Below are 22,526 nucleotides of genomic sequence, written 5' to 3'. Positions count from 1 at the left end.
CCTGAGAAACAGGAAGTGCTGCACATAAGGCATTATTGTGACGGAGAGGAAATGCAAGGTCCTCTAAAATAAGAGACCCAATCTGGTTGTCAATGACAAGGGCCTGTCCCCCACAGCCCCACAGAGACCTGAACCCCTAACACATCAGCCCCCCTCCACAATTCCAGTGTTGAATGACAGATACAAAACAAGCTTTTATCCTCTACCTATGCATGACTATTATGTGTAAAAAAACAAACACTAACAAATACATCTAAAGCAGGTTTGTCCTTCGTTGGACAGTATTAACTTTTTGAAGGTTTAAATGAGCAGCTGAGAGATAATGTGAACCGGCTTTAAGGCGATGTCTCAAACCTTTTGTTCCTGCTGAACCCACCCACATACAGACTGAGCAATAACAGCGTTTCAAAGGGTTAAAGGAGGCATATGGGTAGGATCCATCCTGCTTGTGTGTAGCAGAAGCTGAGGCAAAGCTGGTTGCTAAGAGAGATGTAAGGCTTTGTGCCGGGCTGCCTCGCAGTTAATTAAAACCCTACTTTATCTGTTTCATGCTTTCAATTAGAAAGCCTTGGAAAGGGTCCAAGTCTCTGCATGTAGATAACCAAAGCAATAAGATGTGAATACAGGGGGAATTGAGAGGTTGCTGCAGGCTGCAGCACTGCCCTGCTGTTGTGGCCATACCTTGTTTTGATCCCAGGCAACAACCTCTGACGATCCAGAGAAAACAAAGTGCATGTGCTGTGCCCTTCTCCGAAGCCTGCATGGCACCCCAAGCAGCAAATTACATAAGATTTGCTTTTGTACAACATGGCAGGTGCTGACCACCTGTGATCATGTACATCTGAACTGTTGACAGAAGCAGCAGAGAATGAGTATCACAGTTCAGCTGGTGCCTAATGGTTTTTGGTCACCAGTAATCAAGAGAAGTGGCAGCTAGCAATGTTTTTGCTCAATTAACAGCAGATCCATCAATGTCTGTGCCTGCTTTTCACAATCAATTAACTGCAACAGAGGAGCCAAGCTGTACAGGCAATCAATCATGGTAAGCTTACTACATTATGGTTTAATGGGCATGTTGTGCTGTTTATGCTTGTAGTTTATGTTCCAACAGCCAAAGCTATTATTTCTGAACCTTCTCTTCTTATTTCAAACATGCATTTTATTTTCCACACATGGCATCAAACAAATCTTAGAACAAAACAGAATATTTACTGACATCTACTGGTCGTTCTAGGAAATCAAAGTACTGAACAGCAGGCATTTGTGATGCATGTGCAAATATGGCTTTGTTATGCTTAATTTCTGAAAGACCTGAATGACTGACTGAGTAAAGCTGAGGTGCACTGGGGAGTTGGTGCAAAATTATCTTCTCCTAAGCCTGAAGTGTCTTTGGAGTGATCAGTGGCATCAGTGGCAGGCTGTGGCATGACCTGGGAGAGTGTGACACTGGGGCATGAAGGAGCCATGTCCATCCTACCAGGGGTTTTCATGTCTCCAGTGCTCTCCTGGGAGATCTCCGCTGGTGGCATTTGTAGAAGAAAGCCTCTTCCAATGGCAGGTAGTGAAGAGAGGGCTGTCTGCACATTCCCAAAGGGTCTTCCTCTACCTCCTGTGTCCTTTAGCACACCTCTGCCTCCACCTACAGACAGGTTACTAACATCAGACATTTGTTTCCTTAATTCTGACACCTGAGCTTGAAGGTCGAGTGAAGCAGGGACATCCACAGACTGTACACCACTAGTGGACTTAAATGGATTTATGGGTGGTTGTTGGCAAAGGTCCACTTGTGATGATGATGGTGGTTCCGCAGTTGCAGACTGAAAGGAGTCTGCTGGGGTCTTGCTCTGCTCCCCTGCTGCAAGTGAGGTCTGTGATGGAGACTGAGTTTGGGGGTTGAATCGAGCTAGCAGACCCCGCTCTGTGATAGGGTAGTGGTTTCTTGCCCGCTCCTGCCGCTCACGGTGGATTTGTTCCAGCTGTCTCAACTCTCTGGGCAACTCCAACACAGTCTCCTGTGGATTGTATAACATTAGCAATGAACTGGCCAATCAAAAAGGTGCAAGCAGAAATTTATGGTAAAGTGAATGTCATATTTCCATTGTGTACCTAATAAGGAAACATCTTTGGTTCTGTGATATCTTTCCTAGTTATTATGTTTTCTGTAAAGTCTACTCTAGTACGTGTTAAGTCTTTAAATTCATGCATGACATATTACTGTGCTATTCCAAAAAGACTTCCTTGCTTGTAATTCATCACCTTTGTTATTAGCGATGTTATTTCAAATCTGCACACTTTTTACCAACCATGCTTAAATGCTCCAGTGCATCAGGTTCATAGTGGCTGCTGTTGAGATATGAATCCACTAAGGCCATGTAGTCGAACATGAGAGCGTCCAGCAGTACCAATCTGAGAGGCTGCAGGTGGATCACGGATAGAGCCATCACCTTCAGCAACGGTGCAGGACATGGACGCCTGTACCACATCTCCCGTTCCTCCTGAAAAAGAATGTCTGTCATTAATACACATATGTAGTTACCACTACACCGTAAAAACAGATTTCTGGCTGTATATTTAGGTACAGTAGGTGTATGTACTGTACCTTGGTGAGCTGTGATTTCATCTGAAGGGATAAGAGCTGGGACGACGGCACCTTCAAATGGAGACTCACCACCTCCTGGAGAGTACTGACTCTGTCAGGAAGAAACCCCCCCGTCTCTGAGTAGAAGCACATGACGTCTGCCACCTTAACAAGTGCAGAAAGAAAAAAAAACAAACATATATCACTACAACTGATACATGTCACAACTCAAGTTGACTTCCGAAATATGTTACTATAACTGCTGTATATCTATATATTATATATATTTACCTGTGTGTCAAAGACATTGGTCAGCTTCACTCCGAACTGAGCAATAAGACATCCAGCAATGGCTCTGCAGTCATGAATGACCTGAACCGAATGAAAAATCAGCATAAATATGAAAATAATCGTCACTGTGGCTAAACATGATTTTCTTTGCAATGCTTACCTTTAATGTATGTTTATTTTCCAGGATCATAGAGAGACCATTCTTAAATGCCCGAGCTCCAAGTAAGAGGATATCAAACAGGTATACTTTGTGTTTAGTGGCAATCTACAAAAATGCAGAACAACACAAAACAAAACAAAAAAGAAGAAGAAAGTCAGGGATTTCAAAAGAAAGAAACTTGAGCATAGGTCTGTGTTTCAGAGCTTCTCACCTGCAGCCAACACAGTCTCCCTTGCTGAAACACCTCGACTCCATCAGCTCCCACACCAATCACATGCTGCTTCTTGATGTCCATCACCTAAAGAGTGACAACAGGTCACGGCACACATGCATCTGACAATAGCGTGCATAGTGAAAGATGTGTGTTAAGACCATTCAAGTGATTTAAGCAACAGAAAAGAAGAACATTAAATAAACTTACGGCAGGTCCAAACTTCTCATGAAATTCGTCGATCACTACGAAGTTGATGTAGTCCTCTTCATCATCATCATGATCATCTGGAAAAAGGATCCTCTAAAATGCATAGCTTATGGATTTAATATAACTTTACAGCAATCAATGGCTTTTTAGAAACACTCACCCAATGCAAACATCTTCCTGTTTGGTTGAAACATGTCCACATTCAAGTGGTCTTCAACTCTGTCATGAATATTTCTGTACAACATAACACATGTTGCATTTATGGCTAAGCTAACACTACAGTGTGCTGCCACCAGTGATGACACCTTTTACTTACCCACTGCCACCGTTTGCTTCATTGCTAAATTCCACTGTTAATTATGCAAAAGACATTTTTTTATGTATTAGTATAAATATGTCACTTCGCCTAAAGTTTTTAAGATTTAAAAAAAAATGTACTCACCGTTGAGTATTTCGTGTCCAAAGAATAATTTCGAGCCAGGCAGTTTACAGCCATTGCTGCAACTCACAACTGCAACGACATAAAAAAGTGAACTTGAGGTGAATGATCAAGAAGCAGCAACTATCAACTTATCAACAATGTTTTTTGCATGAGGCCTAACTAAAAATGCACAATGAAGCTTGATCCGACCGTCCGCCAAAACCAGCGTTTTGTTGGGATTTATCCGCTGCACGACACCAAAGTAAGAAGAAGTCTGCAGAGTTAGTTTGATACGTTTTCCTTTGAAGGTGTTCATGAACTGGACGTCATCCACGACCATTTTTGAAATAATGTTAAAGTAGTTTCAAGCAATTAAACAGCGGTGAATCCACACTTTTCTCTAAGCTACAGCAAAGACTTGCTAAGCAGCGTTTTCTATTTACCGTTAAGCTAGCTACGGATCATTAGCGCACTAGCTAGCTTAGCATGGTGTGCAACGAACGTTGCGTTCAAAAGCTTCACGGTAATTTCACTTTCTCCTTTCTACCACCGGGGTGTGACGAGTAACACAACCAGAAAATATGTGAAGATTAAATTAAAAAAACTATTTCTAACACAGAGAATAATTCTATATTTAAGTAGTTATGATCTTTGTAGGCGTGGCATTAAATGAGAGGAAGTGTATTAACATAGGTAATTGTCATATGAAATTTTGTAAATGTGACAAACATGTATTTGGCTTATTTCTTCATCCTTATATAATTTAATATAATTGGAAATTAAATGAACTGTAGGCATGTGGCTACTAAAGGACCATGACATGGAATCAGATATGAAACAAAGCTGAAAGTTGAAATCTGTTTCCACTGTGACTTGTGTGATTCTGCCCACTCCACATTTGTCCAGTAACATCTGGACACCACAGGTTGCCACCCATGAAGCAGATTTTAAGATGGACGTTGAGAGGATATGTTTTCTGCTGAATGCTGAGCTTCAGCTAAGGATAACTCATTATGCATAACCTAATACTGGCCTTCACACCAGTGCTGGCTATCCTCATCATGTCGTTCACACCGGAGGAGCAGAGGGACCTGCGCTCTCCTCTCATCCTACTCTCTCTGCCACTTCTAGCTCACCTCTGCCTCTCACATCGGGATCGGCTTCAGCAAGAACAGTTCTTATCATAAATTAAAAAAATAAACGTGAAATGATTTATACATCTGATAAATTGAGTAATATGTTATCGGCGGCTTGGAAAGTTATAATTTTAATCTCTAGGTTGTGTATTTTCTCAGTGGTGGGGCCAGGGCCCCCCCTGGTGCCCCCTTGGAGGCGCCACTGATGATTGTTAGAAGACAGTTAATAATTTCCAAACAACTAAACCACTACAAATGTATAAATTAGCTGAGCAACTTAAATGTGTTGAAAGTTTTTAATATTGTGGAAATATCTATTTTCTTCAGTCAACTAGAAATTACAAACCAGACCCAGGAAAACCTGGAGGAACAACTGGATGTGCAGCCAACAACAAATATCCACCAAAATGTGAATCCGCTAAAAGGCATAATTTGTGATGTTCATAGTTGCAGCAGTGACTGGCTTTTTACAACATTTTAATAAAGCATACTGTATTTTGCAATAACACATGACACTGCCGTATTTGCTCATACAAACAGTATTGATGAACAGACAGAAAAAGACCAACAATGATATACTCACTAAACTAAAGCTTTTCACTTCATCATCACAGCTCTCTTCTCTATTTGACATATTAGTTATCACTCACACATTTAAAGGTTTTTCAACTTCTGCTTAATTAGTTACATTTCTAGCTGTGTATAGAGTCATAGAAGATCTTAAAAACCATGTTAATGCCTCATATAATTTCACAAGCAGTATTTCTCCATTAGCAGAAATTCATGACCTTTGTTTAAGAGTCACCTTTCCATTTTCCCTTATCAGTATTTTGTTGTTGGTTCAGTGTTGCATGGTGACACAGTAGGCAGCAGTAGTCAAAGTAACACAAATAATAATAAATAATTATGTAATGTATGCAACTTTTCTCATTGCTTGAGAATACATACAAAATGTGTTTAGTTTTTTTTGGTAAGCAGATTTGACTGATTTTAAATGTGCCACATGGGGGCAGACTTAGGGCATTTCTGACTGGGCTGATGAGAGCGGAAAAAGGGTAGAGATAAGCTATCTTATCTTAAGTAACCAGCTGCTAATACTACAGGTTCTCATGACTTCAATTTACCAATGAAAACACATGATGTGAAGATATGACAACAAGCCAGGAGGCATCTAATCAAAATGGTGATGCTCAGGGGGGCAGGAGACAGAGCTGTCTTAGACATGAAATGCTTTATTCCTTGTCATGGGGTGTTTCTTCTACTGATTTTAAGTTAAGTGGAAACAGGGTAATCACCAGTCCCCAATGCAAATGTATTCTCTTTTCTTGCCTTTCTAGTAATATCCATTATTACGTTTTTCACGTCATCTATTGCAGCATATTCTTTATGCAGGTGAGGGACTGAAGGAGCACTTCTAAGAAGACACTCTCTGTAGGAGGATACCAATTTTCCACTTTAAGAGATGAGATTAATAAGGGCACTAAACAACCTGAAGTGAAAACAAATCTAAATGGTTTCACTTCATCACGAGCATGATTCAAAACTAACTCTGGCGTGGTTGAGTGTCATTTACCAAATTATATCTAGCTTCTGTTTTCAACGTGACGTAAATCAATATTTTTCATGTGTTTAACAAGTAACAGTGTCAACCACTGTTTCCATTGCTATTGTGGTTTACATTATACAGACTACCTTATCACAGGATGAGTGTGATAAGACTCAGCAGACTCCAGGAAGCATCTTCTCTGGACCACCTACACCTTCATCCCCCATACCCTATAGGCCAGAATTGGAGCTGCAGTCTCTGTTATCTTTAGAGGAAAGTCCACCCTTTCCTGTCCTGCAGACTGAACAAACAACAAGTTTCAAGAGAAATTACATTGCAGACATTTTCCTAAATGTATTTAGATGAAGGACCCCCAAGAAACCTGTGATTTACATGATTTCATGTGGGTGTGGAGGCTGAAATTCATTATCAGATTAGTCATCCTTAGCACAGTTCCAAGTGAATGAGGTGATTGTACCAAATTAACTGGCTCCAATTGTGTTAGACATCCCTTCCTGAGAAGTGCTTGAAAGCCCAAAGCAAATCTTTAATTGCAGTTGTGTGGTCGAAACCTGTAAAAACACGACTTTTGGAACAAGCAGTGACGACTGATGAAGTACAGTGCCCACATTGCGTGAGTGACAAGCCCGGCAGCGCGGCCGCCCACTCACAGACAAGCTGGGTGAATCTTAATTGTGTAATGTTCATTGACTAGTCAGCACAATGCTGGAGGAGCACTGAGCCGAGCACAGCGATGTAATGCTCCCACCGAGGAGGACACAGATGGACAGCCTGGTTCAGCCGCTCGTCGCCCAGTACCTCGCCATGGGATGCCAATCAAAGGAGAGCAACCAAAACGAAAGTATAGCGTCGGACGAAAAGGGAAAGGACGATGCGTAAGTCAGATAATCTAGTCATGGTTTTTACTGAGGAGTTTCAGGTGCGGTCTGGGGGGAAATGTGAGTAGTTATTCAACAGTAAAGTGATTTTCTTTTTTGTACTTGCCAGAGTTGCTTCTGTTTGCTGTGGACAAACAGGTGTATGTTTACCTGCTCCTTAAAAAACAATCGACGGTGTCCAAGTATTTTACGCACATGGCTCGACGCGGGGTTCAACTTCAATTGTTCCTAGTTATTGGCCCCCTTTACACTTAAATTGCATATGTTTAGAATAAATGCTTTCTTGTTTACTAGTTTCAACTGGATGTCCGCAATCAAGCGGTATTTCCCCAAGTTAAAGGAAGGAAATGAGAACAATGAATAGCAAAATCCCAGGGGGTTTCATAAATTCAAACAATGGCTGTTTTTTTTTTTTGTTTGTTTGTTTTTTCTTAGAATCACATATATCGTTTCAAATGTACAATAATATGTGCTTTTATAAGGTTAAGGATTAACACATTCCTCATATGCAAACAGAGAAACATACTTTAATTACAACACTCATGACCCTCCTCCTTAACTCTCTGCCTGTTGCTGTTCCTTCAGGAAGGTGACTGTGGGATGCAGCTCCAGGTCTAGGGTTTCTCCTCCAGGTCGTCCACACAGGTTCCACAAACCCATCCCGTCCCAGACCGCCCAGGGTAAATCTATGATGTCGCTGGGACAACTCACCAAGGGGGGAAGCTGGGAGGAGCTCATCGAGGCATGTCTGCGGTCATTTGGTAAGTCTGTTGACCTGCTTTGACTTTGACAAAGAGAAGTTGATCTGTGAAGTGTACAGCAGGAACACTTCACAGCATTTTTTCCATGGATATTGTTTTTAAAGGAAGAGTTCTGCTAGAAACGATAAGTTTACAAGCCCAAACAGTGGAAACACACTGTCTGTGTGTGGACATGTACCGTGTGTAAGAAGTCTCTGTTTCCTCCAGCACTTTTTTCTGGCAATTGGAAATCTTTAACAAGTTTGGACAAGCCTCTAAACAAAAGGAGAGCGTTGCCTCTCATTTGAAAGTAAAATGGATTCACTTAACACAGCCGCACTTGTTTTTGTTTTGGTAGGATTTTCGATTCTTAAAATGAAAATCCTCCTATTGATGCTCGCCCTTGTCTGATGTTGGGATTTAGCTTTGCATGATTTTAATAACACAACCCGCTAGTTTGTTTACATATGTTTCTGCAGTTGTGTTTGTCAGTCACTGGATTGATATTAATATTCCGCTGGATACAAGATTAATGGAGGGTTTTTCAAATTAAAAAAGAACAGCAGTGATTGAGAAGGCCATACTCGTATCCATCAAGCAAAGATCACTGGCTTCATCAAGTTGTCTGGAGTGCTCTCAGAGGTATGGTGATTGCGTCTCTGAAGAGACAAGCTTTCAAATTGCTGTTGCCTGGTTACACAAATGGAGCAAGAGCAATGGAGAGGTGTTACAATGGACTGCACATAAAATGACATCCCATAACTACATTTATCTGCAGAGAGGTAGAACCAGGCTGTAATGACAGCCTGCTGCTCATTTCAGACCCACTAAGGAAGCAGAATTAATGAGAAGAGTTAACGAAACCTATGGCACAGTGTCATAGGGTGCTCTGAGCGCTTCCTTTGAGAGATGTAAACACACACGTTCAAGATAGGGCCTACTGTATCTGTCAGAACAGTGTGTTATGATTGGAGTTTTCCTTGAACAGCTTCTCCTACTAAAATGGCCTCCCAGCCCCACATCACAGCTGAACACCTAAGGTCCGCGAGCCCCTGTTCGCCTTTTTTAAATGTGAGAGTGCACGTAAGAGTTATTTGAAGGATTACCTGATGGCGGCTTCAAGCCTGGCTGAGCCAAAAGGTCATCTCCCCGAACAGTGGTCCTCAGATGCTGACCAACCTTTGAAATGCAGAGCACTATGATGTGTGGATCAATAGGTGTTGACATCATCACTCTCTCTAAACCACAGTACCAGGGCTGTAACTCACATTCAAACATGCCCAGTGTCAACCTATAGTCCTTCACATTTAGTTTGGAGTTCTGGTTTTTATTAAAGGTTCATTGTAGTTATATTCATATAGTTTCTTTCAGTTAGATATCTTTTAAAACTCAGTAACTTATCCAGCTGTGTTGAAAATAATTCTTGTAGGGAGTTTTCAGCAGTGTTTCCCAACGTTTTAATGACAGATGTTGTGCCAGATGCACTGCAGATTCAGTGACCCAACGTGTTTGAACTGATTTGAACTATTAATCATATAATTGTGGTTATTAGTCATTGTTTACAGTTGTATCACCACTATTACTGCTACTACTATTCCTTGTAGTGGCAGAAGCTAGACATTTCCACTATTTAATCCATGCTTTTAAATCAGCTCTGTTGTTGGCTACCAACAGGACTTAAGTTATTAAGATAACCATTTCAACCACTTATCCATTACTTTAAGCTACAGTAACTGTTTCAAACATTGATTCATTCAATTAAGCTAACTTTTTCATCCATTTATCCTTTACTGTAAACCTCTATTATGTAACTTTTGGGAACAAAGTTATCAGCATCATGAGACTCTAGCTCACGCCCAGCCCTTTATCTCCTTTTTCTACCACGCTCTTCCCAGAATTTACAATAAGGGTCTGGATACCTTTGTGTGTGGACCTGTGAGCATATTCTCTTTGTGTCTGGGTTGGTTTTCTTCAGTGTATTATGACTTCCCCTCACCATCCAAAGGGATGCAGTCAGGGTAAATTGGTGACTCTAAATTGGTGTTTATCAATTACTTCTGGCTAACTCTAACTCTCTCAAGTCAAGTGGTGTTTAGGAATGCTCATATCTTTTACATATGCACCCCTGGCAAGTGCAGAAAGACCCATGCGTGTGAATCACTGCTTTAAAAAACATACAAATACTGCTAAAGTGGGCAGTACAAAGAGATAACCGTTATCCTGCATCTGACTTGGACTCCTCTCAAACAAAGAGGCCACCCAGCTCTGTCAAAACAAGGAAAAGTGACACAGGGTGGGTGTGGCTGATGGATGTCTAAGTATACGCCTGAACATAGGCCAGGCACTGCGCTCCCTCCGTTGTGTCTATCACCATATCACCCAGTTCCAGTTTAGCGGGTGGCAACTTGACTGATTTCCCAGTCACTAGCAGACAGTCCAAAAAGGGACTTCCTCTTTCAATTAACCCTGCACAGGGAGGGTTAGTGGTTTGAAAGTTGTGAAAAAAGGATGGAGCAATTGTTTACCTGACAGGGAGTTCTGGCTTCCTGTTGTGCATTTGCCATAGGTCTCACAGATTCACACCCTGTTACCAAACGGTAAACTAGCACAGGAGGGAAATTTGATAATTTAAGTAAAATATAGGTACTAAATAGATGAGTGTACCATTCAGATCAAGAAGGAGAAGGGGTATTTCTACATATACCCTTGTCCTCACTGCATCAAAATGCATCACTGCTATTTTCCCATGTGCCATTTAAATATTAGAAATAGTTTCACTTGTCTCTTTTACTCTCTTATTGACTTGACTGGTGAGGTCACTGACATTTTCTGGGTTTAACTGGTAGCGGCTTTGTGTGTTACAAACAGACACACACCCTATGCAGGATATGAGGGTTGGATTAGTCAGCTGCAGCTGGAGTGGTGAGTTGCTTACTGATAACAGAGATTAGAAAACATGTTGCCATGGTATCGAAGGTATTTCCAAGGTGATATGGTTTAAAAGTGGGTCCTCAGATGCCTGATGTCCTTGATGGTGTCAAGATACTGAAGCTTAAAGAGAAACAATACTCGAGTTGTCAACTCACAGATATTCTTCTGAATTTCCAGCACACTGTGTTTGTTCTGCTCAGACTATGTCAGAAAAGATGTAAACATCCTAAAATACCCCATGGTATAAATAATATCTTAAAAGCTCTAATTAAATTGTCTTCCTATGTCAACCACAGATTCACTGAACGTCACAGTGGTTTTAAGTTGGACAGAAGATAAAGTGACACGTTGTTTCATTTAAATGAGCTGAACAATGTGTTTGAGGCTATTACGGGTTTGATGTGGCCATATGAATACATGTAGCCTGTTTTACACATTTTTCCCTCTCTGTTTGGGTTTCAAGATTTGTAGCACAGAGTGCAGACATGCAAGATAAGGAAAGGTAGTCTGGTCACAAAGAGAGGAAGTGAGATATGTGTGAGGAGAAAGGAAGCAAAAAGGTAGCGAGGCAAGCGAGCCGCAGAGGTTCATACAATCAGAGGAAAAGGGAAATCTTCAGAAATGAAGTCTGTGAATAGTATAACAAGACGTTAAGGCATTAGTTGGTATGTCACTAGGTTAACCCAACTCTGTTATCCCCAGATAGAAATATCTGTGATCTGGCATTATGTGAGATTCATACAGTCATCTGTTCTTGTTCCCATCCCAGTGCAATGCATTTAATAAGATCCAAACAAATTTGTAATCAAGGTTTTAAAACTGCTAACTGATAAGAGGCCCATCTACAAAGTGTTAATTGTGTAAGTCAGATAAAGTAATGTGCACAGGTTTGACTGTTAAGGCAAAGTTTAGTCTAAGATGGGGATGTTTTTATTCTGATTAAATAATTGATTAATTCTCTATTAAGTAACTTTCAGTTATAGTCAGTTAAAGGACATTTAAATGATTAAATTTAAATGATGATTATTTACATAACTGTCATACATGGCACCAAATGGCAAATATAGAAGTTTATAGTTTATATAAAATTGATTTTTCCAAACCTCAGTCAGTTCTGAACATCGCGTCATCAACTATATGATTTCATATAAGCTGTTGCATGTACTGCAAATTGGAGTTTATACATCTAAACATTAGCTATTCCAGCTAATGTTCTCATTCCAGTTACCACTAAAACAAATGTGTCATTTGATTGTGTGCTGTCAGTTTTTCTTGGAAAAGTTCCCATTGATGGGTTAAACCACCACAAACACATCATAAATGTGATGTTTGAAATGTAATTGACTCTGGTTTGGTAAAAACAAGGCGAGGGGAAACCCCATGGCTTGTCACAAGATGATTTATTTTAAGGTGATGACATGTTATCTGGTAATGCCGCTCGACTTTGTTGCAGCAACAGTAAACTGGAGTAATTTTGTCTTGCAGACGCGGATGGTTGTGTATGTGGGAGCAGCCACCTGTTGAACATCACCCTCACCATGCATCGTCTCCTCATCTCTTCTAGTGATCTGCTGGATAAACTCATCACTCTATATCCTTCAACAGCCCATCATAAAGCTATAACTACTATTACAACACAGCCAGATGGTTCAAACAATAGACTGGCCAATTTTGAGCACCAAATGCAGCATGGGATCAGATCGCTGTGTGTTACTTTCATTTGGTTGTCAACAGCAACAGGCAATCAAGCTCTTGGCTTACAGTGCAGCCCATAGTTGTCACTGTCAAATCTGATAGGAAAGTGGCAGTTCGTGTTTACTGCTGCTTCAGATATTGTAGACCTGTCTTTTAACCATTTTTAGTGGGACTATGTAAATTTCCATCACTCTGAGCCCTGTTTCACATGCATTCACTAACAGGCAGTCCATTACCATTCGGCAATAGGTCTTTTTTTTTTTTTTTGTATTTTGCACAAGTCTATTTTATTTAACCCACTTCACACCCTAAAAAAAAATATTTTTTTGTAGTGTGTTGGGACTCGAGTGGAGGGCATGTAATCTACACTTCCATTCAGGAAACAGAAGTGGCGTCACAGAGCCTCTCAGAGGAGGTCACTGGTCCGGCGAGCAGCCTTGGAGTTTCAGGTGTTAGTTACCTCTCTCTCTTTTACATACACGACTTCTTCAACTTTATATAAACACAGACCCTCTGTGAAAGAGGTTCATGCTCACACAAACCCACGTCACAGTGTGAACTGCTGAATGGCCCCTCTGCTATTTTTAACCCTCTCGTTCTGAGCTGAAGACCCAAAAGGATTCATCAAATGAATTCAGTGTGTGGGTAAGGATCAGGGGCCATTAACAGCCTTCATTACAGTCTGGCCTTGGGATTGCGTGGGCTAGTCTTCTGCTCCCATGACGTAATTTGCCTTATTGTGTGCATCACACCAAGCTGATTTCTGCCAAGAGAGAGACATAGTGTGAGTTTATTTATAAAAGCTGCTTCGTGAAATAAGGAAGTGTGTACTTCAGATATGCTCACAGGGGACTGTTTTTGTCATCACCGTGTGAAAAAATGTGGAGGGCAGGGTGACCAAAGTAATAAATTGTGACAAAACTGATGACATAGTTTAAAACATCTCCCTGCCGTGCCACTAAACAATTCAGATTTCTACATTTTGTTATTCACTTACGTCTGGATGCCAGAGTGATTCATTAAGTGATGCTCATCAGAGTTTTGCTTCATGCAGTCGCCTCCTCCCACATTACCAAATGTCATTTCTGTTTGCCTTTTAGTTTAGTTGCTGTAGCTTTTTTTTTTTTTATTAATGACTTGTTTGTGGGAAAAATATCTCTGCAGTCTGATCAACCATATGTTCATTATTTACTCATAACATACTGCACCTGTCCAGGGCAATGTTGAAGATCATCAAATTTACCCAACTGATAATTTCACCTAAACAAAAATGTTGCTAAAGCCGGCAACACTGCTGTTTCTTGGTGTCTTGGTGAATCTCAGCTTTAGCTTTTAGACTTGAATAGTAGATATGAATTCCTTAGCTGAAGTGTTACATTCAAAACAGCACTGGACAATGAGCAGCCAACAGAGTGCCAGAGGATATGCTTCTTCATTAGGTCAGTTTAAGAGTTAAAATATTGACTCATTTTAAGAAACTATCTTTAATTGTTTCTTTTGCAGAAGTCATGTTGTATAATTTGTGACCACCAGGCACTGGATTCAGGAATTCTGGGTGATGTTTCGCTTGAACCACGACTTGTCTGACAGCTTGGACCATTTCCGGGAGCTGATCAGAGAGCTGGGGCAGGAGCATCTTTGCTCTCTCCTAGAGACCAAATGGATGTAAGTGTTAATCTCTGACCAGCTGGCAACTGAGACATTAGGCCTACATGACTCTCAGTTGTTTGTTCAGTCATGGAAAGTACTGACATCAGTCACGATCAAGAATAACGACTTTCAATTCTGAATAATGCAGCTTCGAGGTTGTTGAAGTAGCTTTAAAGTTAGATCACATATGCAGTGCATGTATATATTATGTTTGAGTCTCTATGTTCCCGTGTATTATATACACCATGTATTATACAGTATTTCACACATGACAACACGTATTCAGATAAGGTTTAACTTTTGTCTGTGTGATCATGTTATGCTCCATGGTTTGTTCTAGAAATGAACGGGACTGGTCGTGGAAGGCCAGCCAGAAGATCAAAGCTAACAGCAGCAAAAAGAGGAAGGTCTCTCTTCTTTTTGATCACCTGGAGCCCATTGAGCTGGCTGAACATCTCACCTACCTGGAGTTTAAATCTTTTTGCAGAATATCAGTGAGTATGGGCACTCACTTCAGCACAAAAGACAAATCAGCAGACATCACAAATGTATAAAGGTTGCACAGATATGATTTGTTTATTTAGCATGCTTCTTCATGAGCCAAAACCATTTGGTATTTCCTCCCCACGGGAAATGCCTTGCAGTTTCCGTGCAGCAGTTTACCGTCCTCTCTCTGCTCTCTCTGCCAGTTTGTAGACTATCAGAATTACATTCGCAACTGCTGCATGAAGGACATTCCCGTGATGGAGCGTTCCATTGCCTTGTGTAATGGTATCTCCCAGTGGGTTCAGCTGATGGTGCTAAGCCGACCGACTGCTCAACTGAGAGCTGAGGTTTTCACGAAATTCATCCATGTGGCACAGGTAGTGGTTAAATCAGCCCTTCGCTGCTACTCTTAGTTTCTGTTCCTGGTTGATCAAAAAAAAAAGAACTGTTTGACACATTTCCTCTTGTATATGTGTTATTGTTCACACACCATCTCTAACCAGTGAAGATTTATTGTCAAACTAGATGCTACATAGTTGTCAGCTGCATTATGCTTATTCACTTAGATGATAATAATTCTGAAGACCTTTAATTCCAAAGAATTTACAAAAAAAACAAAACAAAAAAAACATAAATATAAGATAAAAGAGTCATCAAGTGGGACACACATAGTGAGGAGTATGGGGAAGTGGACAACAAGAAATGACTGGTGATTGTGGTTGCTGATCAGTCAGACATTGCTTCTTAGAGGCACCTCAACATGCAGCCTGCTTAGAAATGATGTGCTGGCTTCAGGGAGCCGATAGACAGCCTTGTAGTCTGGAAGACCTCTTGCACTGTAACACAAATGCACCAGTCTGCTGCTGCTCACTGCTGTCAAACCTAAAAACCCATGGGTGTGGAAACGAATTTCACACCATAATGCTTCCGTGACAGCACGAATTAGAGAACTGAAAAGAGAGGGAAAAGCACTTCCAAAAAGGAGCGAGATATCAGAGCTCTGTAAGAAAAAGCCAACAACATAAGTGGCTTATGTAACGCCAGTGTTGTGGATTATATAACCAGGGCTACCTGGAACTAGTTTAATTATGTGTGTGAGGATGACTGATATGTGTGTGTCCAACAGAGTCTACATCTTATGCACAACTACAATACACTAATGGCGGTGGTAGGAGGCCTGTGTCACAGCTCGATCTCCAGACTGAAAGACACCACCTCACATGTACCCAGCGACGCCACCAAGGTAAAGGATAACTGACTACGTGAGATCGATCTGATTTAAAAGCATCAAATTAAAAGATCTAAATATTCTTGTTACGATAAACTCTACTCACTCCCCAGGTGCTGAATGAAATGACAGACCTGCTCTCCTCCTGCAGAAACTATGACAACTATAGACAAGCCTACCACAAGTGTTCAGGTTTTAAAATCCCTATCCTGGGTGTCCACCTCAAAGACCTGATTTCAGTTAACGAGGCCATGTCCGACTATGTGGAGGAAAACAAGATCAATGTTCAGAAGCTCCAGGCCCTCTACAGTCACATTAATGAGTTGATCCAGCTCCAGCAGGTCCCACCAAGGTTGGATGCTAACAAGGATCTGGTCCATTTGTTGACGGTACTGCGCCTTTCAGCACAACTATGCACTTAGAATATATTTAAATTGTTATGTAGCTTCCTAATTCACTGCATTGAATTAGATGCAAACACAGATGCAAATGAGCGTGTTACAGCATGTGGATTGTCTGCGCTTGTGTGGGTGTGATGAGAGCCTATGATCTATGAGTGTGTGGGTGATAAAACTGAGTGTGAATGAGAGTGAGTTCAGATTGCTGTATTGTTGTGTTATCTGTGTGCAGCACTGTAATCATACTTGAACAACAGAATGCCCATGAAGAGATAATAGTTAGCCCGTGACCTAAATTTGCCCTCATCAAAGCATGTTTCAAGGAGAAATCTAGAGATACAGAGAGCTCTTTCTCTTTCTGTTTACAACTCATGTCCTGACATGAAGACTCTATCTCTATCTCCCCTCAGCTGTCCTTGGACCTTTACTACACCGAGGATGAGATCTATGAATTGTCTTACGCCAGGGAGCCCAAGAACTGTAAAGCACCTGTGAGTGATGGGAACAGACACCCTAAGTTCATCCATTTACCAGTCGTCTTTGCTTTGTTGTGGAGCGTTAGATGAGAAGATAAAAAACAATGTCACGCAACTGCTAGCGGGCGGTTCATGTTACCCGGAACTAAGGGGAAACATCTAACCATTGAACGAAATCTGTGCAAAAACCAAAATATAGGGGCCAAGAATAGGTCTGACCTCAAAAGACAGTAGGAGGTGAATCATTTTTGCATTTGGACAGAGCCAGGTTATCTGTTTCCCCATTTTTTTAAACAAAGCTAACCAGCTGCTGTTTCCTGCTGTATTACCATACAGGCCAAAGAGTGTTATTAATTGTGTCATTTAACTCTCAGCCAGAAAGCAAATAGCGTGTAACTTTTGGAAGTCAAGCTATCAGTAGAATAAAACTCCAAATCAATCAATACATGTCAACCAGCCCATTCGGAGCAGGTTGTTGTGAAATGTAAATAAAGATAAAAAATAATTCTACGAACCTCACCAGTCAAACAACAAAAAATAGATTTCTCTGATTGGAAGGGGGAGACTCCCCACATAAAGATGTTTTAGTACATATTTTAACAACAACAACAATAAAGTTGCACACTGCGGCTTTAATTCTTAGTTCACAATGTCGCTCCTGCTTCTGGCGATCATCATAGTTTTAGATTATTAAAATTACTCAGATAAAATTGTATAATGTTTTTTGTTTTTCTCCTATCAGCCAGCCACTCCCTCTAGACCTCCTGTGGTCGTGGACTGGGCATCAGGAGTGGCTCCTAAACCTGACCCACGAACCATCAGCAAACATGTGCAGAGGATGGTGGATGTAAGTGCTTCCTGTTATAAGTGTTGCATCTGCACAGCTACTCAGTACTGCTGTTCTATGCCATTATATCATCATTTATTCTACCTAGTCTTCTGCATGCAGCCATTTTGACAGCCTGCTCATGCAGCTATTGTTCAACACTCGAGCAACAATGGTGTTTGGCTCTTGTCTTTCACAGTCTGTGTTTAAGAACTACGATCACGATGAGAACGGCTTCATTTCTCAAGAGGACTTCGAGAAAATTGCTGCTAGCTTTCCATTTTCTTTCTGTGTCATGGACAAAGAGAAGTGAGTGTTCGACCTGTCACGCACTTGCTCCGAGCTCATTTGTGACTTCATAGGAGGAGAGGAAGCAAAAGTGGTATTTGTAGTGACAAGTGTAGCAACAGGAAACATAAAATAGCTGCAGAACTAACCATAACCCCTGCTACCCCTAAATAGTCTTTTATTTCTCATGAACGCCCAGTGATAAAATAATGTTTAAAACCCACAGAGGAACATATGATCCCTGAATTAGACAGAAGCATGCAAACCATCACAGTTAATCTTGCTTTCACATTACACAATGACAAAGCGGCACATAGTGTTTAACACTACACAGACAGATGATGGGTGTAGTCATAGATAAATCAGTCTGACATTAAACGTTAAAGTATTATAAATATGAAAACATCAAAATATCCCTTTAAATGTTCCATTAACACTGAATGATTTCCAGCTACTAGTTGCTCTGTTAAACTATACATGCCCATGTATGTGTTGGCGTGCCCAGGCAAGGCCTTGTCAACAGAGATGAGATCACAGCCTATTTCATGCGTGCCAGTGTCATCTGCTCCAAACTGGGTCTCGGGTTTGTCCACAACTTCCAGGAGACCACATACATGAAACCCACCTTCTGCGACAACTGCTCTGGATTTGTAAGTGAAAACACAACAACTGTAAAGTAATAAAAGTAACATTCATTGCAATGTGCAAATAATATTTGATTCGTTTTTTTTCTTTTGTTGTTGATGTTTAAATATAGTAATATAGTTTTTCTCCATGTTCTTCTAAACAGTTGTGGGGTGTCATCAAGCAAGGCTACAGATGCAAAGGTAATTGGTACACTGTACTGTATGTTGTGAAACCTTGCCATATCTATATTTGGCCACATGTCCGTATCATGCTTGAATTTCATACTGTTGATAGATACAAACCGTGTCTTGTGGGGAGCAGGTAAAGTGACGCTATCTTAGGAAGGTGTAGTGTGGTTTTCTGAGTTGCATGTTGTGAGCTGAACCTTGCAACACATGAAAAAAAAAAAAAAAGACAAAAGAGTTTGCAGTCAGAACCACAGTTTTTCCCCTCCCCCGTGCTTCAAAAGATGTGAGAACTATTTGTTTGCTTGACAGTAAGCATGCAAACGTTTGAGAGTTGCATTTGCAAAACAGAGAACGCTCAAAGAGAAGCCAGTTGAAGTCAGTTTGTTGAAGTTACGGTAATCGTAGTTCCTGCTGTGACATGTTGTTCATTCTTTTGGCCTACTCAGACTGCGGGATGAACTGCCACAAGCTGTGCAAGGATCAGGTGGCGTTTGAGTGCAAGAAGAACGCCAAAATGACCAATGACAGTCCAACACCGAGCTCCACGCCTGTCACTACGGGTACTACAGAGGGTGGGTTTGGGGTTTTGAGGTTCATTACCAGCATATGCATCCATTTATGCACGCAAACTATTACACACATGGACATATTATTCATCACGTAGCCCTCTACACAAGTTCCCACAGCTGCACACTCTCAGTAGGCCGACAACAACAATGCATTTAACATCATTTAAAATGTGCCACCTTGTGGCTGAGATTTTTTTAAACCGTGTGGTTCAAATAAGAACTGTTAACTTTACTGTAATCACTGCCTGTCACACTTAGAAAACCTTAAAAGTCAGAATTTACATGATTTCACGTAACTTTGCAGCAGTTAAAAGAAAACTATGGTGCACAGGGTCAACAGTCTGGGTGGTTTCCCTCCAGCTGTCATTGGGAACTGTTTCACTTACAGTAATACTAAACCTGCCCTCCTACTACATGAAAGTTACTATACAAAGAGCAGATGTTCTTTCGATTTTACTTACTATGGACTGACGTATCTTCAAAAACATGGGGGCTACATTAACACATCCCTTTTACAAATTAATTGTTTATTTAATCTGTACTAAACCAGGTCGAGTAACTTGTTTTTCCAGAGAGACTTGGTCAAGGTGTCATCTTCATTTCACACAGGAAAATACAGAATCAAACACACAAATTAACAACACTTAAAACCAGTTAATAATGTGCATGCCATGCTGCCTAAAATAGGCATTTGTCAAACCACACACTAAGATATTTATACGTGACAACATCTTTTTTCGTCCTTTGGGCTGTCACAATATGAACAGTGTCAGATTTGTTTTTGTTTTTTTCTTGAATTAATACAGGCTTCATTTATAGCTTTAACACTTAAATTAGTATTGTCTAAAAAAAAGTGGACACAGTACAGAAGCATGGGGAACTCTATTAACAACATCAACACAGTTTGAATTAAGGGAATTAACTTTGACACACTGAGACAATTAATAAACCAGACTACATCAGACAACACTGTATCAAAGTAACCTTTGTTTTGGCAGGATATGAGCCACACTGTGGAAGGCTTCAGACAATTTGACAGCTTTACTTCTTGTCCAAACATCATTCACAACCTCTGCTTTAGCAGTAGTCCTACTGTGCTGCTTCCTAAATCTGAAGTGACAGTCAGTGACCATAAGCATGTGAAAACATGTTCAGCTGCTTACTCATGCGTGTTTTATGACATGTTGAGTCACATGACTCATTTAGCTGTGGGATGGGATGATGTTGTTTTATAACATACTCAAGTGAGTCATTTTGTATTGTAGTCACTGTTTACAATGCAAAACACAAAAAAAAATCTTAGTGAGCTTATTTTCCTTTAAAACATATAATGATGAAATGCTGGAAAGCACACAGTCACACATTAAACCATGATTAACAATCTTTTCCATTTGTCTTATTTCTAGGTTCAGAGGAATGTCCTTTCCCCTACCCACCAGATGAGAGCAAAGACTGGAGCCCAGACTCCCCAGTCACTTTCCATGCAAGGCCCCGAAGGGTCCACAGTGGCACTCAGACAGAGGGACCCCATTTTTTCTCTGGAGCTCCGGAGGCGAGCCGACCTCAGCCTTCTCTGCTAGTCCCAACGACACCCACCCTCACCTCATGTCCCAGCCCAGTGCCCCAGAGGAAGCAGCGACACTGTGCCAAGTGGGAAAACAGAGCATCTGTTGTGCAAAAGCCTAAAGAGCCAGAAGAAGAGAGCAAACCTAGCTATGACTGTCTGCATTTAGTGAGTAGAAGGACCAAAATTCATTTTTCTCTCTAACTACTTCTATACAGTACTTGAACACACTATGGCTATATTATATAAATGTACTGTTTCTTTCACAGGACAACCAGAAGCTCCAGAAAACCAACGAGACACTACGTAAGAAGCTGAAGGAGACAGAGCGGGAGGTGGAGATCCTAAAGACTCTGCTAAAGAGGCATGCTCTCCACCCTGTGGAGGAGGACTCCTCCTCCTAGGCACATACTTGTTGCTGAAACTCCTTCAGAGACCGCTGCTGCCCCCACATGGTAGCACATGTCAGTCATTTGTCAGAATAAAGAGACTGATGCTGACAACTCAGTATCAGATGATATGAAGTGGGACACAATGCACATAGATAGTCATGGTGTTTAATGCTAATAATATAAAACCAATCGACAAAGCCATTCAGTGAGTCAACAATAAAGAGATTTGCGGCAGGAGATACAGTAAATACGATGCATCAACTTGTTTTTAAAATGACAAAAATACATGAAAATTGCAGTGTAAAAAGACTGTAGAGTTACATTTTAAAGATATTTTAAGTGCAAATGCAATTTTACATTGCAATCAACATTGATCTCTTTTTTTTTTTTAAGTGAACCTTTACAAGGAGTTTCCTGTTAGAAGTATGTAAACATAAAAATGAATGATACCGAATGAAGGAGTGCAGTATTTTAAAATGGAAACATAGCAGAATGTGTGTGATCAGGTTTTGATCAATTAATGAGGTCAGGTATTTATATTGACGTATATAATGTGAGCCTGCCGTACAGTACAGTATGTGCAGCGAAACGGTTCGTGGAGTATATGAAACAGGTTTGGTATTGTTATTAGTAATAACAAGAGCTCACTGATTACAGCAGAGCAGCAGACTCTGATTTACAGAAGTGTTATTTTTCTGTATCATTGCTCCCATTCATACCAATGCACAAGAAGATTTCAGTCTGTTAATATTTATTGCCTAAAACACTACACAGTTCATACACAGAGTGAGATTTTGTACAGTATACTGGTACTTTATGTGAATTATTTATGTTTGTGTTTTTTGGCATCATGTTGATACTATTTTTGTTGTGCAGCCCTGTGATTTAATTATTGTTTGGTCCACTGTAGCAGTGTTGTACGGTGAACAGGAGAAGATGCAGTAGAGCTGTTATGTAATGTAATGTATTGTAAATACAAAGTATAAAGAGTGCCTACTTAGTTACGTCCAGATTTA

The 22,526-nt window shown here is 40.7% G+C and overlaps 2 protein-coding genes across 8 annotated transcripts; one reads left to right on the top strand and one right to left on the bottom strand.

Annotated features, from left to right (window-relative positions):
- Nucleotides 1–1,038: 1,038 nt before the first annotated feature.
- Nucleotides 1,039–8,052, bottom strand: exd1 (exonuclease 3'-5' domain containing 1). Of its 4 annotated transcripts, XM_026355117.1 has the most exons (11): nucleotides 4,082–4,494; nucleotides 3,893–3,961; nucleotides 3,767–3,800; nucleotides 3,611–3,684; nucleotides 3,451–3,527; nucleotides 3,241–3,327; nucleotides 3,030–3,134; nucleotides 2,870–2,950; nucleotides 2,600–2,743; nucleotides 2,304–2,495; nucleotides 1,039–2,012 (listed from the first exon to the last, which is right to left on the bottom strand). In XM_026355117.1, exons 1-11 carry the CDS (start codon nucleotides 4,209–4,211, stop codon nucleotides 1,296–1,298), a joined length of 1,710 nt encoding a protein of 569 aa, XP_026210902.1. In that variant the 5' UTR covers nucleotides 4,212–4,494; the 3' UTR covers nucleotides 1,039–1,295. The 4 variants fall into 4 exon arrangements, with proteins under 4 accessions (XP_026210902.1, XP_026210903.1, XP_026210904.1 ...); XM_026355118.1 differs by lacking the exon at nucleotides 4,082–4,494 and adding an exon at nucleotides 7,979–8,052 and having other exon boundaries at nucleotides 1,041–2,012; nucleotides 3,611–3,800; XM_026355119.1 differs by lacking the exon at nucleotides 4,082–4,494 and adding an exon at nucleotides 8,013–8,032 and having other exon boundaries at nucleotides 1,041–2,012; nucleotides 3,611–3,800.
- LOC113158840 (RAS guanyl-releasing protein 1) lies at nucleotides 7,008–21,950 on the top strand. 4 transcript variants are annotated; one of them, XM_026355113.1, is made up of 17 exons: nucleotides 7,008–7,449; nucleotides 8,038–8,213; nucleotides 12,609–12,714; nucleotides 14,195–14,257; nucleotides 14,352–14,483; nucleotides 14,809–14,962; nucleotides 15,158–15,331; nucleotides 16,081–16,197; nucleotides 16,296–16,571; nucleotides 16,991–17,071; nucleotides 17,799–17,903; nucleotides 18,082–18,191; nucleotides 18,676–18,820; nucleotides 18,961–18,997; nucleotides 19,432–19,557; nucleotides 20,961–21,286; nucleotides 21,388–21,950. In XM_026355113.1, the coding sequence occupies exons 1-17, from the start codon at nucleotides 7,313–7,315 to the stop codon at nucleotides 21,520–21,522; spliced, it is 2,400 nt and encodes a 799-aa protein (XP_026210898.1). In that variant the 5' UTR covers nucleotides 7,008–7,312; the 3' UTR covers nucleotides 21,523–21,950. The 4 variants fall into 4 exon arrangements, with proteins under 4 accessions (XP_026210898.1, XP_026210899.1, XP_026210900.1 ...); XM_026355114.1 differs by having other exon boundaries at nucleotides 7,011–7,449; nucleotides 19,432–19,545; XM_026355115.1 differs by lacking the exons at nucleotides 7,008–7,449; nucleotides 8,038–8,213; nucleotides 12,609–12,714; nucleotides 14,195–14,257 and adding an exon at nucleotides 12,728–13,267.
- Nucleotides 21,951–22,526: the final 576 nt, after the last annotated feature.

The sequence above is a fragment of the Anabas testudineus genome, chromosome 12 (genome assembly GCF_900324465.2).
Source record: "Anabas testudineus chromosome 12, fAnaTes1.2, whole genome shotgun sequence".
Taxonomy (NCBI): Eukaryota; Metazoa; Chordata; class Actinopteri; order Anabantiformes; family Anabantidae; genus Anabas; species Anabas testudineus.
This window is presented reverse-complemented; position numbering and strand designations above follow the sequence as displayed.

Bases quoted from the DNA above. Each gene is read 5' to 3' on its own strand.
- exd1 (XM_026355117.1), bottom strand. From the start codon at position 4,211: ATGGTCGTGGATGACGTCCAGTTCATGAACACCTTCAAAGGAAAACGT. The intron at 3,328-3,450 runs GTAAGTTTATTT...GTCACTCTTTAG, and splicing joins ATGAGAAGTTTGGACCTGCC to GTGATGGACATCAAGAAGCA. The intron at 2,013-2,303 runs GTTGGTAAAAAG...TACAATCCACAG, and splicing joins CACTGGAGCATTTAAGCATG to GAGACTGTGTTGGAGTTGCC.
- LOC113158840 (XM_026355113.1), top strand. From the start codon at position 7,313: ATGCTCCCACCGAGGAGGACACAGATGGACAGCCTGGTTCAGCCGCTC. The intron at 17,072-17,798 runs GTGAGTGATGGG...TTCTCCTATCAG, and splicing joins CCAAGAACTGTAAAGCACCT to CCAGCCACTCCCTCTAGACC. The intron at 18,998-19,431 runs GTAATTGGTACA...TGGCCTACTCAG, and splicing joins GCAAGGCTACAGATGCAAAG to ACTGCGGGATGAACTGCCAC.